General features: G+C 40.2%; 1 protein-coding gene across 1 annotated transcript in view; it reads left to right on the top strand.

Moving 5' to 3' along the window:
- The window catches only part of rngtt (RNA guanylyltransferase and 5'-phosphatase), a 108,478-nt gene that overhangs the window by 27,608 nt on the left and 59,479 nt on the right, over window positions 1-21,391 (top strand). The window contains exons 9-11 of the mRNA XM_080490264.1: window positions 3,225-3,360; window positions 6,695-6,766; window positions 19,966-20,130. Coding sequence (XP_080346390.1) covers window positions 3,225-3,360; window positions 6,695-6,766; window positions 19,966-20,130 — 373 coding nt within the window. The remainder of the gene's footprint in view (window positions 1-3,224; window positions 3,361-6,694; window positions 6,767-19,965; window positions 20,131-21,391) is intronic.

Here is a 21,391-nt window from a genome sequence, read left to right on the forward strand (position 1 = left end):
CTAGTTCTAAAACATAAAAAGATGTTCTACCCCTTAAAATCACAACGGCCTCGCGACCCCATACCCCTCAAATCAATCGTTGACGAAACCCGGGCGGTCTGTCCCCCAGGTTGGGAATCACTGCTCTAGGACAAAGTGTGCAAAACAATAAACAAAGTGATGACAAAAGCTTTGACTGCATGATGCTGCTGCTGCTCCAGTGTTTCAGGGGGAAACACAAAGGCCACAATGGCGCCTGTGTTGTTGGGGCGTGGCTCATGTTTTCAACGTTTTGTTGGGAATCAACAGACGGGAGGATCAACAATTTGAGTTGGTTTAATGTTATTCATTTGAGAATGCTGCATTGGTTTCCAACCTATGAGATCAGGCGATAAACATTTGGATGAATACTATCGTTTCTATTATATGTTTTTTAGGATTTAATTTTTACAAATATCTGACATTGACTTAATGAAATGAAGGATAATCTCAGCCGTTGGTTTTATTGTTTGATGTCAGTTGAGGGTAAAACCAATGGGTTTTTTTTTTGGTCATTAAACTTGCAATTTCTTTTAAATCTGTGCAGACTTTATACAAAGGCCTGATTATACTATCAAAGCTTAGTACGAGAAGATGTATGCATTTTATTGCCCGTGGATCTCAACAGTTGAAATGTATTTTACGGTGGTAAACATATTATGACATAAGGGGAGTGCAGCAGCAGCAGTGTGAGAAGAGGCGGTCACACTTTGACAACCCGAGCTAATAAACAAACATATGATATTCAAATAACACCCAGCATAGTTTAATGTAGCCCCAATCAGGCAAAAAGAAATCCCATTACATGTCCTATATTAGGTTAATCTTTTTAAACGGACCAGATCATGCAAGATGGTGGCTTAAAATTGTGATTTGGTCTCAAATGATTTGGATGACTGTTGTCCAGATGGGGTCTTTATGTAAGGGCAGATTACCTCCTAAGCAAGAAGAACTCCCTGTCTATGATTTTTATTGCCTACAGCTCCCGAAAAAAATTGTGCTGCAAAGTATGAAATGCAACTCCACACCTCAAGTATGCGCGCTGGTTATTTGAAGCCAAATCTCATCCGCTGTAGTAATTCTTCAAGCAGAGAAAAGGGAGAATAAGCGTCCTGACGTTTCGTGCACCGGCGGCCTTGCACACCTGTAAGCACAGTGTAGATGGAAAGTGGAGTCAAATTAACACCAGCTAAATGCTTGTTTGTGACCCATCCTGGGAAGCTGGCCTATTTTGGCAGCTATTTTAACAGTCTAACAGTCACCGCTTTCCAGTGACAGTCGGGCGTGCTCGAGGATGAAAAAGTAATTTTCCGGCAATATCCCATCCTTTCAATTCTTACGGTGGTTTCACTACATTTTCACTTTTTTTGACATGGAGAGCTGGAACTCTTACAGGATATATAATGGACAGAACACTCCTAAATCTCCAGTTGTGTAATGTAGTCTGACGCAATGGTACCTGAAGAAATGTCTTTTTTTAAAGTTGACAATGAAACACAAAAAGTGATATTTTGAAATTAATTATTCACAGTGACGAAATGGCATGTATTGTTAACAACTTACATGGTAATAGAGGGTATGTTCGGCAACATTTGTGTTGGTTTACACCATTTTAATCAAAGGTTATGCTTGCTGCAAAAGATGTCATTTCAGTGCATCAATTCACTGTTTTGTTACAAAACTCAAATTTGTGAGACTGAAAATGGGGGGTTTTTTGTAACGACTTTTCTGTTGTGCTTCTAAGCCTTTATCTCACCTGCAGAAGCCAGTTGTGGATTAGTCGAGCTTGGGCCAGTGGTGATGTTTGCAATTTGAAGATAGAGTAATCTCCTGTAATAGTACAAATTTTGTTTGTTCGAGGCCATAACGGATAAAAAAAAAAAACCTTTATAATCAGTTCAGTTAATGTTATTATCAACCTGATGTGTTGTTGGTTAAAGATTTGTACTTTTTCAGTCACTCTGATCAAATCTGCTTTTGTGGTTGCTTTGGGAAAACAGTCTAATTAGCAGCTATCGGTGGTGATATTTATATATACTTGGAGCTTAAGTTGCCTGTTCCAGATTCCCATACGGGTCCCAAAGCAACTTTTATTTCTAATTTGCCCTCTGTCTGTTGCTCTGTTTTCCGTAAATTAGCGTGCAGAACACAGCACATATAACAACTAAGTAGCAGTGAAAGCCAGCCACCTTATTACCAGCAGAATTCTATGAGCATCTATTTTGCAAAGTGAATTACTGAAAACATACACACACCGAAGGCTGCAGAAATCTAGTCGTCTGAGAAACACAATTCTTTTCTCTTTCTTTTTCAGCATTTTTGTACAGAATCACTGTGGCAATTTATTTAATTTTTTTCTTCTTTCCCATAATGATGTTGGCATAAATGTGAATGTTTTCAGAATGTGCTTCCACTTCTTGGACTTGCTTAAAATCAAATGGGGGGGGGGGGGGTTGTTGCAGTTATAGGTTATTATGCTAGCAACTAAAATCAGTTGGACACTCCTATCTTAATGTGTTAAGAGGTTGTAATTAATGCTTGACAGCAACCCCAAAGAGAACACTCAAACGTTTACACAATTGGAAAAATTCTCAACGTTCTGATTGTAGTTTATGTTAGACATACTGGCTTTCGTACAAGTGCACTGTATTGGAGCGCAATAATTATTGAGGAAACACATGCAACACAAGTGCCTGGACTGTGTGAAGCTTCGGTTTATGGTCTCTTTAACGTTGATGAATTTAGATTTAGATGGAACTACTGTGACAAGTTCCACAAAAAATTGACAGGAATTTTAATAGGAACACATCTAAATGTCAGCTGGGCTTTGAACATTTTAAAGCCAGAGGGCACCTTTTCTCATTACTTTGAGATATGGATCCAACCTGAATGTGCTGTTCACCAGCAGAAGGTTTATTTGGTTTGATTGAATCACAACAGTATGAGTCTTAAATGTCTGCTCTCTGAAAAAGGTTGCTATAAGTGCCCGGTGTAAAGTGATAGCTGCAGAGGCAGCTGTGATATGTACGTGCTGTATGTCATTATACAAAAGCAAATTTGGACACTTTAACATTCACGCCCATGTCCTCACTTGTACGTTTTGTCTATAGTTGCTCCATCATGACCCCTGAGCAATATCAAACCTATTGATCCAACTGTATAGTGTTCAATCACACTGAATAATAGTGTAACTCCTCCTTTCTCAGGTACATGATGCTGATCAATGGAAAGAACGAAGTGTTCATGATCGACAGAGACAACACCATCTTCCACATAGAGAAGCTCGAGTTTCCTTTCCGGAAAGATCCACGTGTCCACTTAGCAAAGACGCTACTGGATGGGGTGAGTTGATGCTTTTCCTATCACGGTACTCGTTTGACTAGAACTTTGATAACTTTTCTTTCATCCAGAAGTAGAGCTGAGAAAGTGGGGTTACCTTCAGGGTCTAATGTTCAGCTCTGGGTTTTATGCCGAGTTCCGCAAAATAACTGCAAAGTGTCGGCAGATCTGCAGAAACCTGATGTGAGGCAGAGGAACATCAGGTGTGTGCAACGGACGGTGACATGATGATCATTCTGGGGGGTGACAAGCCGTCTCCAGGTGCCATACGTTGTAATTAACAAGCCGTTTAAAGGCTTTGGATGGTAATGAGAAGAACGCTTTCTGGGAGGAGCATGCTCAATCAGAGCATGAAACCACCGAGGTGGGAGATCTGTGCAAAACAATGTGCTTCGGGCTCTGGAGAGTGTTACAGATGGTGCAGCCATCCAGTGCTTTAGAATAAGCACTTGGCATTCAATTCACCAGGGGGTGCTGCTCTAAATCAACATACTGACCAAATACCAAAAACAATTGAGTTATTTTGTGAGAGAAGATTAAGGAAGTCAAAGGTCACTATGATGCCAATGGCAGGAGGTCGAACGAAGATTGATATGGGAAAAAAGGCAAAATTGGAGGCAGACCTTTTTTCAGGTAAATTGTCTTACAATCAATAACCGAATATTTGGGCAAATACGGTACTTGGTTTGATTTATATATTGCACCACTGTAGCTGTCTTTCCCCTCTTCTCTCCAAGTTGCCCTGTTTATTTTCTTTCTTTTTTTTTTTTAAATGGAGTTTCATGCCCACTTCTTCTCCAACCCTGTAACATTCCCATCATGCCCCTGCTGCTCGGTCTTGCAGATAATTGACATCAGTTGCCAAACCTCAGGTGAAAGAAGAGCATGTTTCAGAGAGACAGCAAAGCCCACCAAAGTGGCTGACAGTAAAAGCCACCTGCCTGTCTTGGGGAGACCTCTAATGAAATGTTACACAGATTTCAGGCTCTGCGCAGCGTTGTGTTTTCTCGTGATGCTCTGCGGCACGCTCCCCTGGGGTGGCGGTGCAGGACTCTGGCTTATCCTGGTGGTTTATTATCAAGCTCATGTTTTCTCTGGCATGTTGGGGCAGTTTTAGGGCACACGAGTCCCAGTTCGCCCCGGCAGCAGGTGCACTCGCATGAGTCATTATCACCCTCCCTCCCTTGAAATGACGACGGGAAGGAAATTGCAGCATGTCCATGTAGTCAGTGGTTTGATTACACATGTCTGGAAGGGTTTGTGTTGAGCATTCTCGCATCAACCCCATAACTGATGTGCTGGTCGCCAGTCTTCTTGTTTTGCTCCTGGTCTTCCGTTTTGTCGGTTTTTCAATTTTATGCAAAACAGGTGTGCGCCTTCCTCTCGGCTTAAGAGTCGCTGATTGATGCCGTGCGTTTTGGTTTCCTCGTTCAGGCAGGACATCTAATTGCAGCGTATTAGCCTTCCTTTGAAGGCGAAGTGCAGATGTGTGTTCAGATTGCTCCCAGGTTTGTTTTGACTGACGTTCATGTAAATGTTGGCGCTCCTGGCTCTCAGTTCAGAGGCTGTGCCGTGTATGAATCTCCCTCGAGAAGCAAAGTTGTGTTGTCTAATATGCTTCATCTTCACCCCGAAGCTGCTGCTCTTTGTCTTCATGTGATGCTTTGCAGTGCCATTTTTAATGAGCTTTACATCAACTGAAGTTCCAATTTGGGATGGATGCACGATGTTAATTGAATTTCTGGCGGTTTCTTTTGGTCACACTAATGTATTCGTCGGCTGCTGTCTGTCTGCGCAACGGTTCAGTGCACCAGATGCATAATGATGGCAGCCTCCCGGAATTACATCACTTCTCCTCTTCAGCCCCTCCTTCCGTGTGATGCCTGCCTCCCGTTAGCATTGCTTTCTCCTTTCAACTAGTTTGGCTTTGGCAATTTAGTTTTGATGCTTGGACCTTTTGCCCTGCGAGATGTGAAATAGAGTTATGTCAGCCAGTAGAGGTGCACATTTGAGTTATTTTCTTCTATGATTGATCATTATCACACACTACCAAAAGTCCTGATGTGGCCATAATGAAGTGGCATTTCTCCCCCCATCCAGATAAAGTGACACACACAAGTGGAAGTGCTGCAGGATGATGTGCCCCAAAGAAAAAATTCCCCTTGAATTTATTTTTTTTTTTAAATTAGTTCAAATCTTACATTTTGATGTCAGGATCTCATTAGTCAAAGAAATCATATACATTAAAAAAAAAGAAGTATATTTCTGATGTGTATTTTCAAAGAAAAGAATGTCACAGCACAATACAACCTTTAAAAAATCAGCTTTTTTGTTTCTCCTTTTAGTTTCTGTAGGAATTAAACAAACCTATTATTTCATTATTATATTTTAAAAGTCAAATCTACCCCTGTTTTTCCTTTTCTAAAATTAAGCTATTTGAGTGTCAAACTATTTCTCCTAGACCAGAGGAGTTGCATGCTTGAGCTGTCTGATTTAATGTTGGTGATTAATTGATAAAAAGCCTCAATATTCCCATTTTAGCACCTCTAAAAGACTAAACGACTCAAATGACCCACAACACATCTTTTCTTTTTAATCAGGCAATTTCTGCATAAGTGTGATTTAATGGATCACTTGACATACATCATTGCCTTTACCTGTGAAATTTGTATCCACAGGCCAACTTTGCAGAATTAAGTTTTTGTGGAGAAGCCGGTTCATTGAGCGACAGCTTCCCTGTTTAACTCCGGCCTGTCAGTTACAGCAGTAGGGCCCTGTGAGTCACCTAAATATTTTATTAAGAAAAAAGGGAAAAAAATATTCTAAAGTGGTGTTTCACTCCTCAGTCTTCATAGTAACTATTGTCGCTTCAGTTATTTCAGCACTGGTGACGTTTACATGCTTCATCTTTGCCCTCATCTCATCTCATCACACATTTCTTGTATAAAACAGTTGCACGTGTGGAGTGTCCTGCACCACGGCTGCAGCTGACCTCAGCTTGAAGCGCTTTGCATAATAGATAGCAGTGCTATTCCGGCTTCATGTCTTCCTTTAGCAGACCCAGGCACTAAGACACACCCGCCTCCCCAATTCCTTGTTATCCTCTGCACTGCCTCAGTTGTCCTGCTTCTCTCTGAACATCCGTCCTCTGGAGATAACTCACACTTTAGTGTCCAATCCTACGGTCTCTTTCAAACCAGCACTATTTTTGGCATGCAGTGATGTTAAGATTGCACATAATACATTCTACATTTCCTTCTATATTCTCTTCCTACTCATAAAGTACCATTTTTGAAAGGTTCATCTCCTGACCTCACTCTTGTCTTTGTCCCTGCAGGAGATGATCATCGACAAGGTGAATGGTCAGCCTGTCCCTCGTTACTTGATATACGACATCATCAAATTCAATGTGAGTAGCATTTGAGAACTTCTTGTCTTTTCTGTGACCTTCCACTCCCAGAAATGTGCCCGGTCAAGATGTCAGAGTAAATGAAAAGCACATTGGAGGCAGGCCATTAATGCTATCCTCTATCTGTAGCTCCTTCTGCTCTCCACTTTTCATGGACTGTTAACAAGGTTCAACAAAGGGATTTGTTATTTTTGTGCTTGCAGTCAGCAGATAGGAGCACAAGTAATAAGACCAAGGTGTGGATGTGGGTGTGATGAAGTTTGTGGATGTGGAATGGGATTTGCTTATTCCTTTTCCTCGAAAAACCAAATTCCCCGTTCGCACCTTCTCTGCTGTAATGTAGCAGGCAGCAGAGGGCTGTTCATCCAGCCGCTGCAGTATTTGCGTAGAAGTGATGGATCTTTGTCACTCTGCATTCCGAAGAGAGGAGCACGGCTCTGCCTGACCCCGCTGCCCATCACGCATCGGGCTTTACTAAAGCCTGACCATAACCACAACGCCGGGGCTGAGCAGCATCTGTCTCACACATGAATATTTATAACACAACTTTTAGTGCTGTCACTCCAGAAATTCGGTATTGCTGAGCTATATTGATCTGTTGATGATCACTTAAAAAAAGAATTCAAACCATCAGCATTGTATAGTCTACTCTATTTACCTTAACCCTTTAGTTCTGAGCAAAAAAAGTTTGATCAAAGGAAATGCTCGACTGCAGGAACATATATAAGTGAAAGCCATGTACCATTTTTGATGAGGTGATATTTTTCTCGTATTTCTGATAATAGAATAAAAAATTGTATTGTTTTGCCCTTTTGCTTTCACAAAGCATCTCCTATTCCCAAATGCTGCACCTGATGGGTTCATATATCTCCCTCATATGAGAGAAAAAATGTGGAAATTAAAGGTGACGGTGTCGATTTTCAAAAATAAACACAAAGTCTAGGAAGGCATATTTTATTGGTTTTCGATGAGTTGCGCATTGTATTGTAGTACAGTATAATTCAACAATGATATGAAAATCTTCAAGATGCAAATTCTGAGAATATTCAAACTAGAAATGGTGAAATGTGTGTAGTCAGTTTTCGACAACTTGGCAAGACCTTTAATTGTATAATTAGCATTTAATGATATCTTTACAAGAACTGATCATTTACACAATACTAAACAAAGGGTCATGTTGTGTAGCATTAATAACACATGTATATGTATATCTCACTGTTTCTTGTGTGTTCTATGGTTTTAAGTTGGTAATTTTTCTCTAGAACTCCCTGATAACATCACCATGCTGAATATTACAGTCCCCTGAACTGTAATTTATTCCAGCCCTTCAACCAATCTGCATGACGCTAATACTAAGCCAGGAGTCACATTGACAAACCAGCCCACAGTTTGCCCCCAGCAAGCCTTCTGCCATCTTCCTTCTTCCTCATAAAGGACTTGATGAATACCTTGGGATGAAGGGGGGCGGGTGAGGGTGGAGGGCTACTTCAGCCATTATACTTTTCTGTCGCCTTCTTTTCCGCATCGATTGTAGCATCACACAAGGGATGAGGCTCGATAGGAGCTCCAGTGGTGAGGAGAACGTCTTTTTAAGATGGTGCAGAGGTTAGCGGCTCCGCATGACTCCCACTAAGTCATCAGCAAAGCACTGCTGTATCGATCCTCGCTGGCCATTATTAGCCCTCCTCTATTATGTGTGGCGAGCTGCTCCCTGGCACTGAAGCTCCATCCTGAGACAAAGGGAGGAAGTGCAGCAGGAGGGAGGACACACCGCCTGCATAGTTCATGACCTAATGTGACACCCTACTTGTTTGGAAAGTTAGTTCAAGCACAGTTCGGGGATGCTTTCAATTAGAGCGTAATGAGGAGTGTGCCCTCTCGCCAGTTTGGCTGATTTGAGGGCGTGCGTGCGTGCGTGTGTGCGTGCGTGAGTGCGTGCAAGCGACAGTGAGTGGGCAAGATGAGCCAGGAGATTTGATGACTTCTGTAGACCAATTTGAAAAGGGTATTTTTGTCTCTCTTCAGACTTGCTGTTGCTTGTCAATCACTGTCAGCTCCCGCGCTGTGGGGGAACTGACAAGACAACTACAATTACATGTATGTCTCCCATTTTTAAACTTGGCGAGAAAGCTGTTATTTGAGGAGGGAAAAAATGGTGGTTTTGAATTGATGTCTGCCTATGTGCTGAGACTTTGATTGACCTCATCATTTTTTAACAATCTTGTTTCAAGTGTCAAGTGCGACAAAATGATCGGCTTAACAAGTATAACAATTGAGCAGTTGTGAAGTGGTTCTCACATCCTTCACAGAAACCTTATCTGTTGTGGACAATGCTATCAGCAGGTAGGGTCGGTATGAAAGAAAGAGAGACTTTCCTACCCAGGACTGTTGGCTTTGCGTCATGATTTATTTTAGAGCAGCCACGGCATCACACTGCTAACTTGCTGCGGCTCCTCTGCAGTCGCATCTTGCCAGACATCTGATCTCATGTCCAGTGCCTTTGAAAGTTGTACTCCTATTGGGCCTTAACAGCTGCACTCTGTGTTCCATATAACTTTGTATTACAGCAGATGAGAAGAGCTACACTTTGATAGGCACACACAGATCCTTTTTCTGGAGTAATATCAGCCTCCAGCAAGTAACCGCCACTTGTAGCTAACAGCGCCTTCGCTGCTGACCTCAGATGCTGAGTGTAATTTGCAGATAAATCACATTCAAGCCATTCTGGTGGGGATTTCATTTGCATTTTGCCCTAACGATAACATCATTCTTCAGCTTCATATTCATGTTAGACATGTGGTGGGACATGTGGACATTCATCAAGGAAATAAGGTCATTACGGATATAATCGCACCATAGTATTGATGAGGTGGGAATAATTTTCATCATTAAATGACTGGGAGGCTTAAATATTCAACACAGGGGTACAATTAGTTCTTTGAAATTTTAATAGTACAATTATGTAATCTTAACACTAGCTATTTATCATTGATTAAAGGTTACTCAAACAATTTGTTTGGTTTTTTAGGAATGAATAACAACATTTACCTCACAAGTATGTTTTATTCAAATCCATGAATCTACATTTCTGTGCTTTAAAATGCTTTTTTCTCACCCAGTTCACTATATTTTAGCTCGTCAAAACTTGCTAAAACACAGTGAGCTGAAAGATGAATGTCAGCGCTCCCCGGTTTTTTTTTTTAAAGTCTGTCTGGAAAGTAAGCCCAACTCAAGTGACTCACAAAGGAGCGGGAACAGTACGCTTCAGGGGCTTTTCTCCTCTAACTACATTCACTGTCGTCATACATTTGGCTTATGACCTGCCAGTGTACATTTTTAGACACGGTTAGATTGTCACCCAGTCCAGAAAGAGAGAGATGCTGACACCCATCTTAGTACAAGGCAGAGGGGGAAGAGGCTAAAATCAGATTGCAGAAACTCAAAATCCCGCTGTGTGCAGGTTTTCTCTTTTTTGTTCCCCTTTGAAATATAGATATACAGTTTTGAAATGAGAGGGAAAAAAAATACTCGTTAGTATTTTGAATTTCCCTTTGTGGAAAGTGGAAGATGCCCTTTTATTGATGTGAAGGCGGCCAGATCAATAAGTGGACACATCGAAAGTTCTGAAGGTATTTCTAATCCGAGGTGTAATCTAAAATACTCACGAAATGACTGATACACCAATCAGCCAAAACAAGTGATAAGTATTCTTGCTGGCTGATAAGGGGACTAATTTGGTTTTCCTGACAGGTACTGCGATTTGACTATTTTGTTTTTCTTTAAGTTTACCTGTAGACCTAAATACAATGCACTTTACAAGTTTCTTGTGCTGCAGTCTACTCACACTGATGCTCCAATGCTGTTTTCTAATACAAAAATGAGACCTGGAAACAACAATTGCTTCAAACAGGTATTATATGTTTTATAAATTCACATTAACAATATTCAGCGCAAATATCAATTTCAAAATGTCACAACAAACTAAATGTGTTACACTTAACAAATCAATAACACTCGGAAAGCTATATTGAATCTTCCACATATTAAAGTAGCACTTAAAGGATTGATAACTACTCTAATCATAATCTGCAGCTCACTTTCTGAACTTTATTTCACACCAACATTTCTCTCTAGACCAAACGCTTTTTTCTTTTCTTTTGAAACCAATGCCAAGAGGATTGAACTGAACACAGTGTACACGTTACTATCCTTGTGTATTGTGGACAGCTGTGGATTGAGAAAGTCACCTGCATTGCCCACCGGACAACAAGAGCCTTTCAGGGGTTTTATCAAATTGCAGCTTCTGCATTAGCAAATTACAACCTCTCACATCGCGACTTGACTTTATATTCAAGTAATTGCCCAGTCCCAGCCATTATCTATCAAAACTGGTCCAAGGAAAAAACAGCTGCTTCTCAAGTCACACAGTGCACCTCGGTTTGTTCTGTATAGAGAAGCAAGGGAGTAAAAGGGATAAACTTGCGACAAGGTCACGGACGGCTGAGGCTCATTGATGCACACGAGCCCATGAAGGCTCCGGTTTCGTAGCTTCCAGGCAACAAGGGATCTGCTGCTTGGTACCTGATACCACAACACACCTTCAAAAGTCTTCTGTAATCTATTCTTCGACTAGTCAGAGCTGTTTTGGTAGCAACAGAAGTACCAAAGGTAACAAATATTAAGCAGGTGTTCATATTGTTATGGCCGATTGGTAAATCGTCTTAACTTAAAGCCCTTTGGAGTTGACAGATTTTGTTCGAAAGCCACTTTGATTGTGCTTTAAACTGATGTTCTTTTATCAAACAGAGAAAATGTGTTTACAAACACATTCAGGCCAAAACATTTTGAAAGCCCCCTTGTTTTTGTTAAGAATATCCCCAAGGAAGCTGCACATTAAGCCTGTGCTGAATTTGTCAGCAGCCTACTGTATAACTTTGTTTATTTCAAATTATCAGAGAAAGCCTCTGTGCTTTCAGCAGTTTTACCAAATCTGTTATTGTTTCTGCCGTTTCCTGGCATCATCCTTTAGCTTCTCCAGCCTCTCCAGGTCCTTTTATTTATGATCCTGCAGCTCTCTGGTGTTTAACATTTCATGCCTCTATATATATATATATATATATATATATATGTTTCTTTATGCAGTCAGATTACTTCGCCCATAATGGGGGTTATGTAAGCTTTTCAACCTCTCATGTCACAGAGTTGACTGTTTTATTAATGAATCCATCTGTGGATTAATTTTATTCTCCTGTACTAAATTATAGATAAGCCTCACAGTTTGAACACTGTTGATGAACTCATTATTTGGAGATTTTGGGGAAAAACCAGGGTGTTAGAAAGGGCAGGTGTCTATAAATCTACAAGTAACTTTTTTTTTATTTTCTGAATTTAAGGACATGCTTTGCTAAGCTGGCTCATCATTTTATGGGTGATCCTCATGAGTTATAAATTCAGTCAAATTCAGTATTCCCTGTTTTAGATTTCAAGTGTCACACAATGGCCACCAGTAGTAGATATATTGAACACCGCAAGCCATAAAAAAATCTAGGAAATTATTATAAGGCTTTTTTGTAATTGAAATGTCTTAAACCAAGGGTCCTCTGATCCCCGTCTTTGGGTTAAGGAGGGTACACCCTTCACAGGTCACCAGTCTATCACTGACCACACACCCACTTTCACATCTATGAGCAATTTTAGAAATCAGTGTTTTTCCAGAGTACCGAGAGAAACTCCAGGCGCATTCTGGAAGAACATGAAAACTCCAGGCAGAAAAGTCTCAAAGCCGGGACTCAAACGGAGATATTCTTTCATTGAGGGACCAGTGCCAGCACTACACTGCCATGCAGTCCTAATTTGAAACCATTTCTTGCTTAAAGGAGACATATCATGCTTTTAAATCCTTCCTTTTTACATATAAATCATACAGTTGTGGTCTATACAACGCGAAACTGCAATGCTTGGGTCTGAATTCCTCATTATTATAGCTCCACAGGCCCCTTTTCAACCCCTTTTCTGATGCGCTTCTGAGAGCAACTCGTTTTGGGGCGGTCTCTTCAAATGCAAATGACACACTTCATACCCTGCCTCCTCTCCAGGTTGCAGAGGTGACACTCGGTTCAACGTCACCCTGTTCGGCCATCTTTGTAGTTTGATAGAACAGATACAATTATCTAGCGGCGCAGAAACTTTATATTCACACATTATTTACAAAATGTCAACAACGGAAGATTTGTCCATCCAGCCATACATGTTGGAGCCAGAGTCGGACCCGGCGGAGCGAGATGAAAATGACGATGATGCACCTACAGAACAACGTCTTCATATGGATGTAACGCAATGGTGTGTTACTATATTTACACTAACTTCTCCATCCATGCCCACTACTACAATACTGCCTGTATTACAACGACTATTTAACACAGAAGTTACATTATAATCTAAAACGAGCACACAGCGCTAACATATGAAGACGGTGCAACTGCTAATGCTAACAAAACAATGACAGGGACGTCTTATCATCACACTTTTTAGCGTTATATACAGCTTACCGAAGTGCTCTGTTCGTCGTCTCCATAGATAGAAGGAACTGACCGCTCAATCAGACCAAGTCTTTCGGCAAATCCTTCTTTATACTGGCGGAGGTTGCTGAAGCAGTCGTCCTTAAAGTGATTCGCGCACACAAAAATGACCTTACCCACAGATGTGGGTACATTTCTGTGAAAAATAAAACTCAACCAGGCACTTCGAAAAGGTTCTGATGCTGGGAGACGGTGTAACGAAGCTTGTGGGTTACTACATCCAACAACCGAACATTTCGACTTATCCTCTCGTAACTTCGGTTGGACTACAAAATCGCAGCGAGAAACAAAAATGGCGGATTGCTCGAAATGTCGATGTCCTAATTTGGCAGTTCCGCTGAGAATACTGTGACGTCATTGTTCAAAAAACGTAATAGAGAATAGAAAAATCGAAACCGATCGCAAAATATGACCAAAACAGAATATAAAGATATCAACGGAGCACCTGAAGAGACTACTTTGAACTTTGCTGTACTTCTAAACACTCTAAATATACAACAAAATGCATTTAAGGGCTAAAAAAGTGGATTTAGCATGATATGTCCCCTTTAAGTCATTTTTGCTTTGACAAGTTCAATCAATTGTTACTGTAAGTCACAAATGCCAAGTTAAGCTCGAGTGAAACACTGGCGGTGGCCTATTACCGTCTGACAGCCATGACAGTGAGGGAATGCTGCAGGAGCATACCAATTGGCAGCTGGAATTTTAAGCAAAAAAATGAAGTGGCTTCACTGTCTTAACCAACCTACCGTACCGGTAATGTTTGCTTAACAGGATTTCTATCTGCTGTGTTTTCCCTTTGAGCAGTCGTGGCCAGCACATGCCTTGAATCATCCACACTTACATCTTGTTCTGTCCTGGTGACACAGCTGACAGATGGTGCCGAATGTGTGGGACATGATACCAGCTGTTGCTCCAAGAGAATGTAGTACGCGCACCGCAGGCACCCGAAAAGAAAAACAAGCTCTCTCTCCCCAAACTGCAAGTCTAAATGAGTTTCTCAAACTTCAATTAATCTGTGTCCTTGTTGGATGCTGCCAAATTGCCCTCCTAAAGCTGTTAGGGCTGCATTAAAAAAGACAGACCGACTCTAAAACGGAGTCGCAGAGACACAGTTGTGGCTTGCTGCTTGATTATAAAATTGTTATTGGCTATGTTCTGGCGAACACAAGCTACTTATGCATTCGACAGACACTGGAAAACAAGGGAATGAAGTCGCAACGGGCTGCTTTTCGCATGCAACGCTACCATTCTCATTTTGAACCGCCAATTTCTAAAAAGAATTTCATTAATTTTCAAATAACTGCCATTGTTTATAACCATGTTATTTTTATTTGCGCTATCAATTAATTAGCATTTTAATCCTTTCTAAATGTTATTTAATAGTAAAACAATAATTGCTTTCCAAAAGCAAAGTTCAGGTTTTCAAGTTATGTAATTTGATTAGATATTTTAGAATTTTATTTATACGTCCCCAATTACACCAGTGACTACATGAGCAATCATTAACAACAGTAAGGGGAAAAAAAACCTGATTTAGATTCAAGAGTTGGCTATTTTCTGTTTAGACCAGTAGCGCTAGGAGGATCATGTAAGTTTAAAAGCTGTCTCGACTCGAGACGGCAATTTCACCCACTCTGCAGAGTTATTAGGGGTTGGAAGCTGAAAATTTGAGCACCATGGCCAAGATCCAGAAAGACACAGAGAAAGAGGAGAGCGAGCACAGACTACAATCACCAATTAGTTAGTGATAACTATCTATTGTCTTCTTGGTAAACTTCAAAATAGTTCTTACAAAAAGGGGAAAACCTGGTGATTCTTGCATTTAATAATTTTGATTCTTGAGTATTCTACATTTTCTCTTTAAGAATTATGTCATACTAAAGTGGTTATGCAATTCCTAATGAACTGTTTTAAAAAAACAAAAACAAACAAAACAAAACGTTAAGCATCCTATCAGATTTTGAATCTGGGAAAATGTACCGTTTTTTTTTTTTTTTTTTGGGTTTGTTTTTTATAAAAGATTACCTAATTTTGAATTTGATTGCATTAACCTCTAAAAAATAAAGTTAGAACAAGGGGAATTAAAGGGTGGAACAGTTTTTTGGCACAGATCAAACGCAACAGGAGGATCATTGGTCAACTAATTATTTTAACTGGCAATACATCAGTCACGTGGCTGGGCATCCAAGGGGTATTTCAGAGAGGCACTGCATCTCAGATGTAAAGTCGTGCAGAGGTTTGTGTGATGGGGTTTCTTTGACATACCCTTGTATCACAGCAGGACAGCATACTGGGAAAAACTGGGACTGTGGGTCTCCTGTGTAGTGTCGAGCCAGAGATAAATAATAAAAGGCTCACAGCTTAACCTTTGACAGTTGAACATAGCTACTCTAATTAAGACTGGATATTTTCCATCAATTTTCTTTTTCTTTTTTTTTTTGCACCGACTTTTTAGAAGTGATGATTCTTACAATGAACACGAGTGAAGGTTTTTTTTTTTCCCACAAACTAGACATATTGAATGAAATGTAGCAACTTCAAAAGGAAAGCATATCATATTTATTGTATGCATCATGTTTTCTACTTTTGATTTAGTTCATAATTTGTTAATGCCCTCACATGGGGTGGGGGGGATCAAGGTAGGCCAAACGGCTGCATGTGGACCGTACAATGCACAGGTCTGCTCTCCAGTCTGTTTCATTTAAAAGGTTCTTATCTTTCATGTGCTGCATATTTCAGGGACTCACGTGGCAGTTGAGCTTAGCAATTTTATCCAATCATGAATAATTATCGGCCACACAATTTGAACATGATTAGTTTTTTTTTCCCCCTTTCACATCCCCGATACTTCCACAGAAAGCTCTTGAGCAGAGAGGTGGCCTTTACTGGACTACCAGAGCAGAATACAAATGCCCTGAAGTCCCGCAGTCCCGCTCGTGGCCTCTCGATACATATCAGACATTATTGATCCACAACCCACTGATGGAGGAACAATACCAGTGGGTACATTGCAGGATGTTTTTTTGGTTTGTTTTTAATTTGAATCCCTCTTTTATTTCTGAAGAGCAAAGACATAGACAATGCGGCATAGAAAAAGTTTAAATAATGGCCAAATTAAGACCAAGACACAGATCTTGAAAAACGGCTTCACAGTCCATTCCCAATTATTTTTTCAGCAGAATCTTTATCTTCTGTCCCACTTTATCCAGTTAAGACTTGCAGGATACTGGAGGCAATCCCAGCTGACTGTGGTTGATGACAGGTAGCCAGGCTACCACAGAGTAAACACAACAAACCCCCCCCCAAAAAAATACAAAAATAAATCACATCCACATATACAGGCAATTTAAGAGTTTCCTGCTAACCTTGAATACAGCATTTGAACTGTGGGAGGAAATCGGAGTACCTGGAAAAAACCCACAAAGGACTGTTTTAGTTTCCTTCTCTGAAACCTTTAATTCACACATGTGAGGGTTGGTGTTTTTCCTGTTCTTGTGACATGAATACATTTGGGTGTCTTTCATACTTCTTTTTTAAATCAATACAGTTTATAAACAATGCCTTATCTGGTATGTAGATATTTATCCTTTAAGTGTTTGTAGGTTTTTACTCTCTCACTCACGACGGAAAAATATTTAATTCGTGAGCTGGATTGGAAAATACTTGGACATGCATAACAGGCTTTTGAAATCATTTTCAGTGCTCATCATACTCAGGTGATGTTGAAAATTCGGGGATTTTTAGTCAGTGTTAATGTGTTTTTGGCAATAAGAAAATGTCAGTTTAGCTGGCAAGTTCTCTTCTTCTGATCACTTGTGAGAAATTCTAAATGTTTATTGTTGCCTTGCATTTAGTCCTCATCCATCTGTTAGACCTTTACAGCTCACCTCTGTGATTAATCTGGGTTGTTTCTACTCACTTTATTATTGAGCGACAAAGACGTATGCAGTGGTAACTGTGAAGTGACAGTGCTGTTGCAGGCAGACTGCATCACAACTCCTCTGCACCATTTAATATTTTGATGTGGTCATGCAGTCATGTTTGTTCAATTTGTGATCTGTCTGTTGTAATTATTCACCTGGGCGTTATGATTAATAATTAGGAGAATGGGAATCCAGCTGTATTTAAGATTTTTCTGCCGTAGTCACAACCACCCGCAGATGGTTTGAGCTGCACTTTTACTCTGCCTTTGTGGCATTCTCGCAGTGATATTGATTTTTCTTTTTTCTTAATCTGTGTAGAACAACCGTGTGTCTGGGCAGTGAGTGTTGCAAACTGTTTTTCCTGCGCTGTACAGTTTTTGCTCTTATATCCCCAGGAGCTCACGTAATGTTAAGGTGTGGTTGTCAAGGTAAACTGGCACAAGTTTCACCTATTGTGAAGCTGTAAGTAGCAGATTTATACAGTCCCATCAATTGTATTGATCCTGTGAGAATGCTGGTGTGTGTGTACCAGGGGTTTACCGTGTTAATTAATAATTCGATTAACTTTTCATTTTGATGTTGGCCACTTATGTCAAAGTGGAAACCCAAGCATATACACACGGAGAACATGCAAACCTCAACACATTTGAACCAGGACAGTGAGTACACATACCACTGCGCCACCGTGCGTCCCAGTTGTTAAAACAATGAACAAAAATATAAACGCAGCACTTTTTCTGTTGCTCCCATTTTTCTTGAGATGAACTCGAAGATCCAAGACCTTTTTCTACGGACACAAAAAGGCAATTGTTTCTCACAAAATTTGCTCACAAATTTGTGTAAATCTGAGTTAGTGAGCACTTCTCTTTTGCGGAGATAATCCATCCACCTCACAGGTGTGACATATGAAGATGCTGATGAGACGGCAGGATTATTGAACAGGTAGGCCAGCCACAATAAAAGACGTGATCGAGAACCCTTGGTCTCCATTTAAAATTGACATTTTGTTGACCTTTTACAGCGATTATTCCTCACCATTGCAACTCATCTGATGAAATTGAACCATTGAAGCCTCTCGGAGGTGAAATACTCAGAAAACATAAAGGAAGTACAGTTACGTTAAGACAGGAAACACACTGATACATGACCTGGATGAAGGCAGAGGAAGCAGCAAATGAAATCTTGTCTGGTATCTGCAGTCTTTCCTTGCATTTCTTTTTAAGAGCACATAGTGATTGTAAGCACTGTAAGCCACTTTTAGCACATATTGTATTGTTTTTGACACTCAAGGGGTTTGAAAAAACTGTAACAAGCTGAAGACGCACTTGATGCAATTGTTTAGTTTTTTTGGGGGGCTTCCAACTGTTTGTATGAGTCTTTCCTTTTAGTTTTTTTTTTAATTCATGCAGCAGGATCTTTATGTTCAAAGCAGAGAAGTGCACATCCATGCATGTGATTACTGCAAAAGTAGTCTGTACTGATCCCCACCACGGAGGTCAGACAGGATCTGATGTGAGTTCATAGTGTGTACTTTTCTTGATTGCAGGCAAATCAACTTCCAATAACAGAATTTCGTTGTATTCATGACAATGGCCATAAAGCGTTTACCTCTTGAATCTTCTTAATTAAAACAACTCACACCTGATCTAAACATAAGTACATAAAAGTGCAAGTCACGGAAATTGATAATGTGACGATGGAGGATGGTACTCATTACTTTATTCTAGGTTATAATGGAAAGCACAGCAATCAATACTAAGAAAATTAGCTATAACCTGCTGAAAGCGTGTGTCAGACTGTGTACCCAGACTGTCTGACGTTAAATTGGTGGGCAGTTTGCCTTAGACACAGAACACTTTGCTCTTTTGCATTTTTTAAAATTTATTTCTCTTTTGTGTTGTCAAATTTATACAACTGTTTTAAGTCACAGAGTGTCCATGTGCAATACCGGTGATGTTGTCATTTAGCAGGTGGTCATTTAGTTATTTTTTCTTTTGTCGTTGATGTGGTAAGAGGCTGTACAGAACTACATTATGCTACATTTTGCTCTGAGGTGTTTATTATTCTGGCTTCTCATCTTTGCACAATTTGAGCACAAAAATAATGAGCAACTAATTTAAATAATCGAATGTATTCTCTTTTAATGAGGTTATTGTAGTCCAAGGCAGCGCTGTCTTTCACTGTGATGTTGGCAATAAAAAGCAATAACTTTGTGAAGGTGGAAGTCATGGTTGAAGCGTTGAATCACATTATGTTGACAAGGATACTTGATCATTTGGCTTCTCAATATACCTGCTTGTCCAGTAACTCTTTCATCAACTTATCTTTTCATCCCCAATCATGCTGAGAAGGATTTACTGAAAATGGTGCAGAGGTGGAAAAAATCTGTTATTTTTAATGTCTTTTTTTATGTACAGATGTATCGATCCTCGACATCACAACTTAGATTTGCACTGTTTTCAATGCATTTCTTAATTCGTAAATCTGTTGCATTTATTGTAGTTTAAAATCGTGTCTAAATATCAGCTTTTTGAATACTATGTGCTGCTTCACTTATTGTCATATACAAGGATAATATTCACCTTTTTATGTGGAAACCAAAAATAAATAAAATAAATTCATCCTTGAAAATCTGAAGATGTTGTTCTCCCAATGTGCTTTCAGGTAATATGATTACTTTCACTTTATTTTTCAGGGACAGCCCGTTGGCCAGTGTGACTTCAGCATCCGGCTGTTCTGCATAGAAAAAGAAATAATCTCTCCCCGGATGGAAAAGATGAAGACAGGACAGATCGACAAAACCAAGGAGCCTTTCAGTGTCCGAAATAAACCCTTTTTTGACATCCACATGGCACGCAAGGTAATGCAATCAAAGATGTTCTTTCTCCCTGTGCGACCCAGATTACCCAACATTTATTTGGCAGATGTGGCCCAGTTTAAGGCCGTTCCTGTTTCCCACATAAAGACATGTAAAAACAGGTGACCTACATTTCCTGCATATTGTGTCTTGAGAAGCAGTTTGGGAGTCAGCGGTGTCCCAGTTACATCCCTGGAATCAGTTTTTCCACAGTAACTGTTCTTCATGGTCAAATTGGTCTCCGGTGATGGACCCAGAGCGTGAGCGGCTGAAACGCAGCAATGCTCCAGCCTCTTGTGGACAACTCAGTGTTGACGAGAAAAGTGAGTCAGGCCTGGGGGAGGTGCTCAGGGATGATGATTTCACTTGAACACACTGGGACTGATCAAACTAGGCATGTAAGGTGTCTGGTGGCTTAGAACAATGGCCAGTCTCAGCAATGCATTGTAAGCCTGAGAGATAGGAGGAGACATTTTTCCAAATTTGATGGATTACCTATCCTTGAGTTGCTGTAGAACCTTTGATTGACAAATTATTTCCAATTATTTTAATAAAATAAGTTACTGAGCTGTTGCTTTCCAGTAGATGTAAACTAGAGATTGTGCATTTGTGCGTCTATCCATCCATCTTGTATCCCGCTTATCCAGTTCAGGGTCGTGAGGGGCTGGAGCCGATCCCAGCCTACTGTGGGTTGAAGGCAAGATACACCGTGGACAGGTCGTCAGTCTGTCACAGGGCAAACACACAGATAGACAATCAACCACACACACTCACATTCACACCTCGGGGCAATTTGACGTCACCAATTACCCTCGCATGCATGTTTTGAACGTTGCAAACTCCTTGTTAATTTGTATATAGCACAAATGAGGTTATTGTACAAATGAAATTGGTTTAAAGAGGTTTGAAGATATTCGTGTTTCGAAAATGTTTAGTTGTAGAATCAAATCACTGAGAATGTGGTGCAGAACTGACTGGAGGCATGCATATTACAATTTCTAGTTCATAATTGTGTAAGTAGTCATGCGTCATTGGGTTCTACCTTTCCATGATCAAATGTTTATCTATAAAAAAAGTGCATGTATTTTCACCAAACTGCACCAGTTAGATGATGCTCTGCTAAAGCAAAGGAGTCAAACACTATTTTCTTTATGCTATTTTAAGAAATGATACCATCACAATAATTAGCACCACTTTATTTTTTCTCCTTCTAATCTCGTATTGCCATCACTTTTCTATTGTTAGTTTAAGAAAGAAAGTAGAA

Source organism: Lipophrys pholis, assembly GCF_963383615.2.
Source record: "Lipophrys pholis genome assembly, chromosome: 21".
Classification (NCBI taxonomy): domain Eukaryota; kingdom Metazoa; phylum Chordata; class Actinopteri; order Blenniiformes; family Blenniidae; genus Lipophrys; species Lipophrys pholis.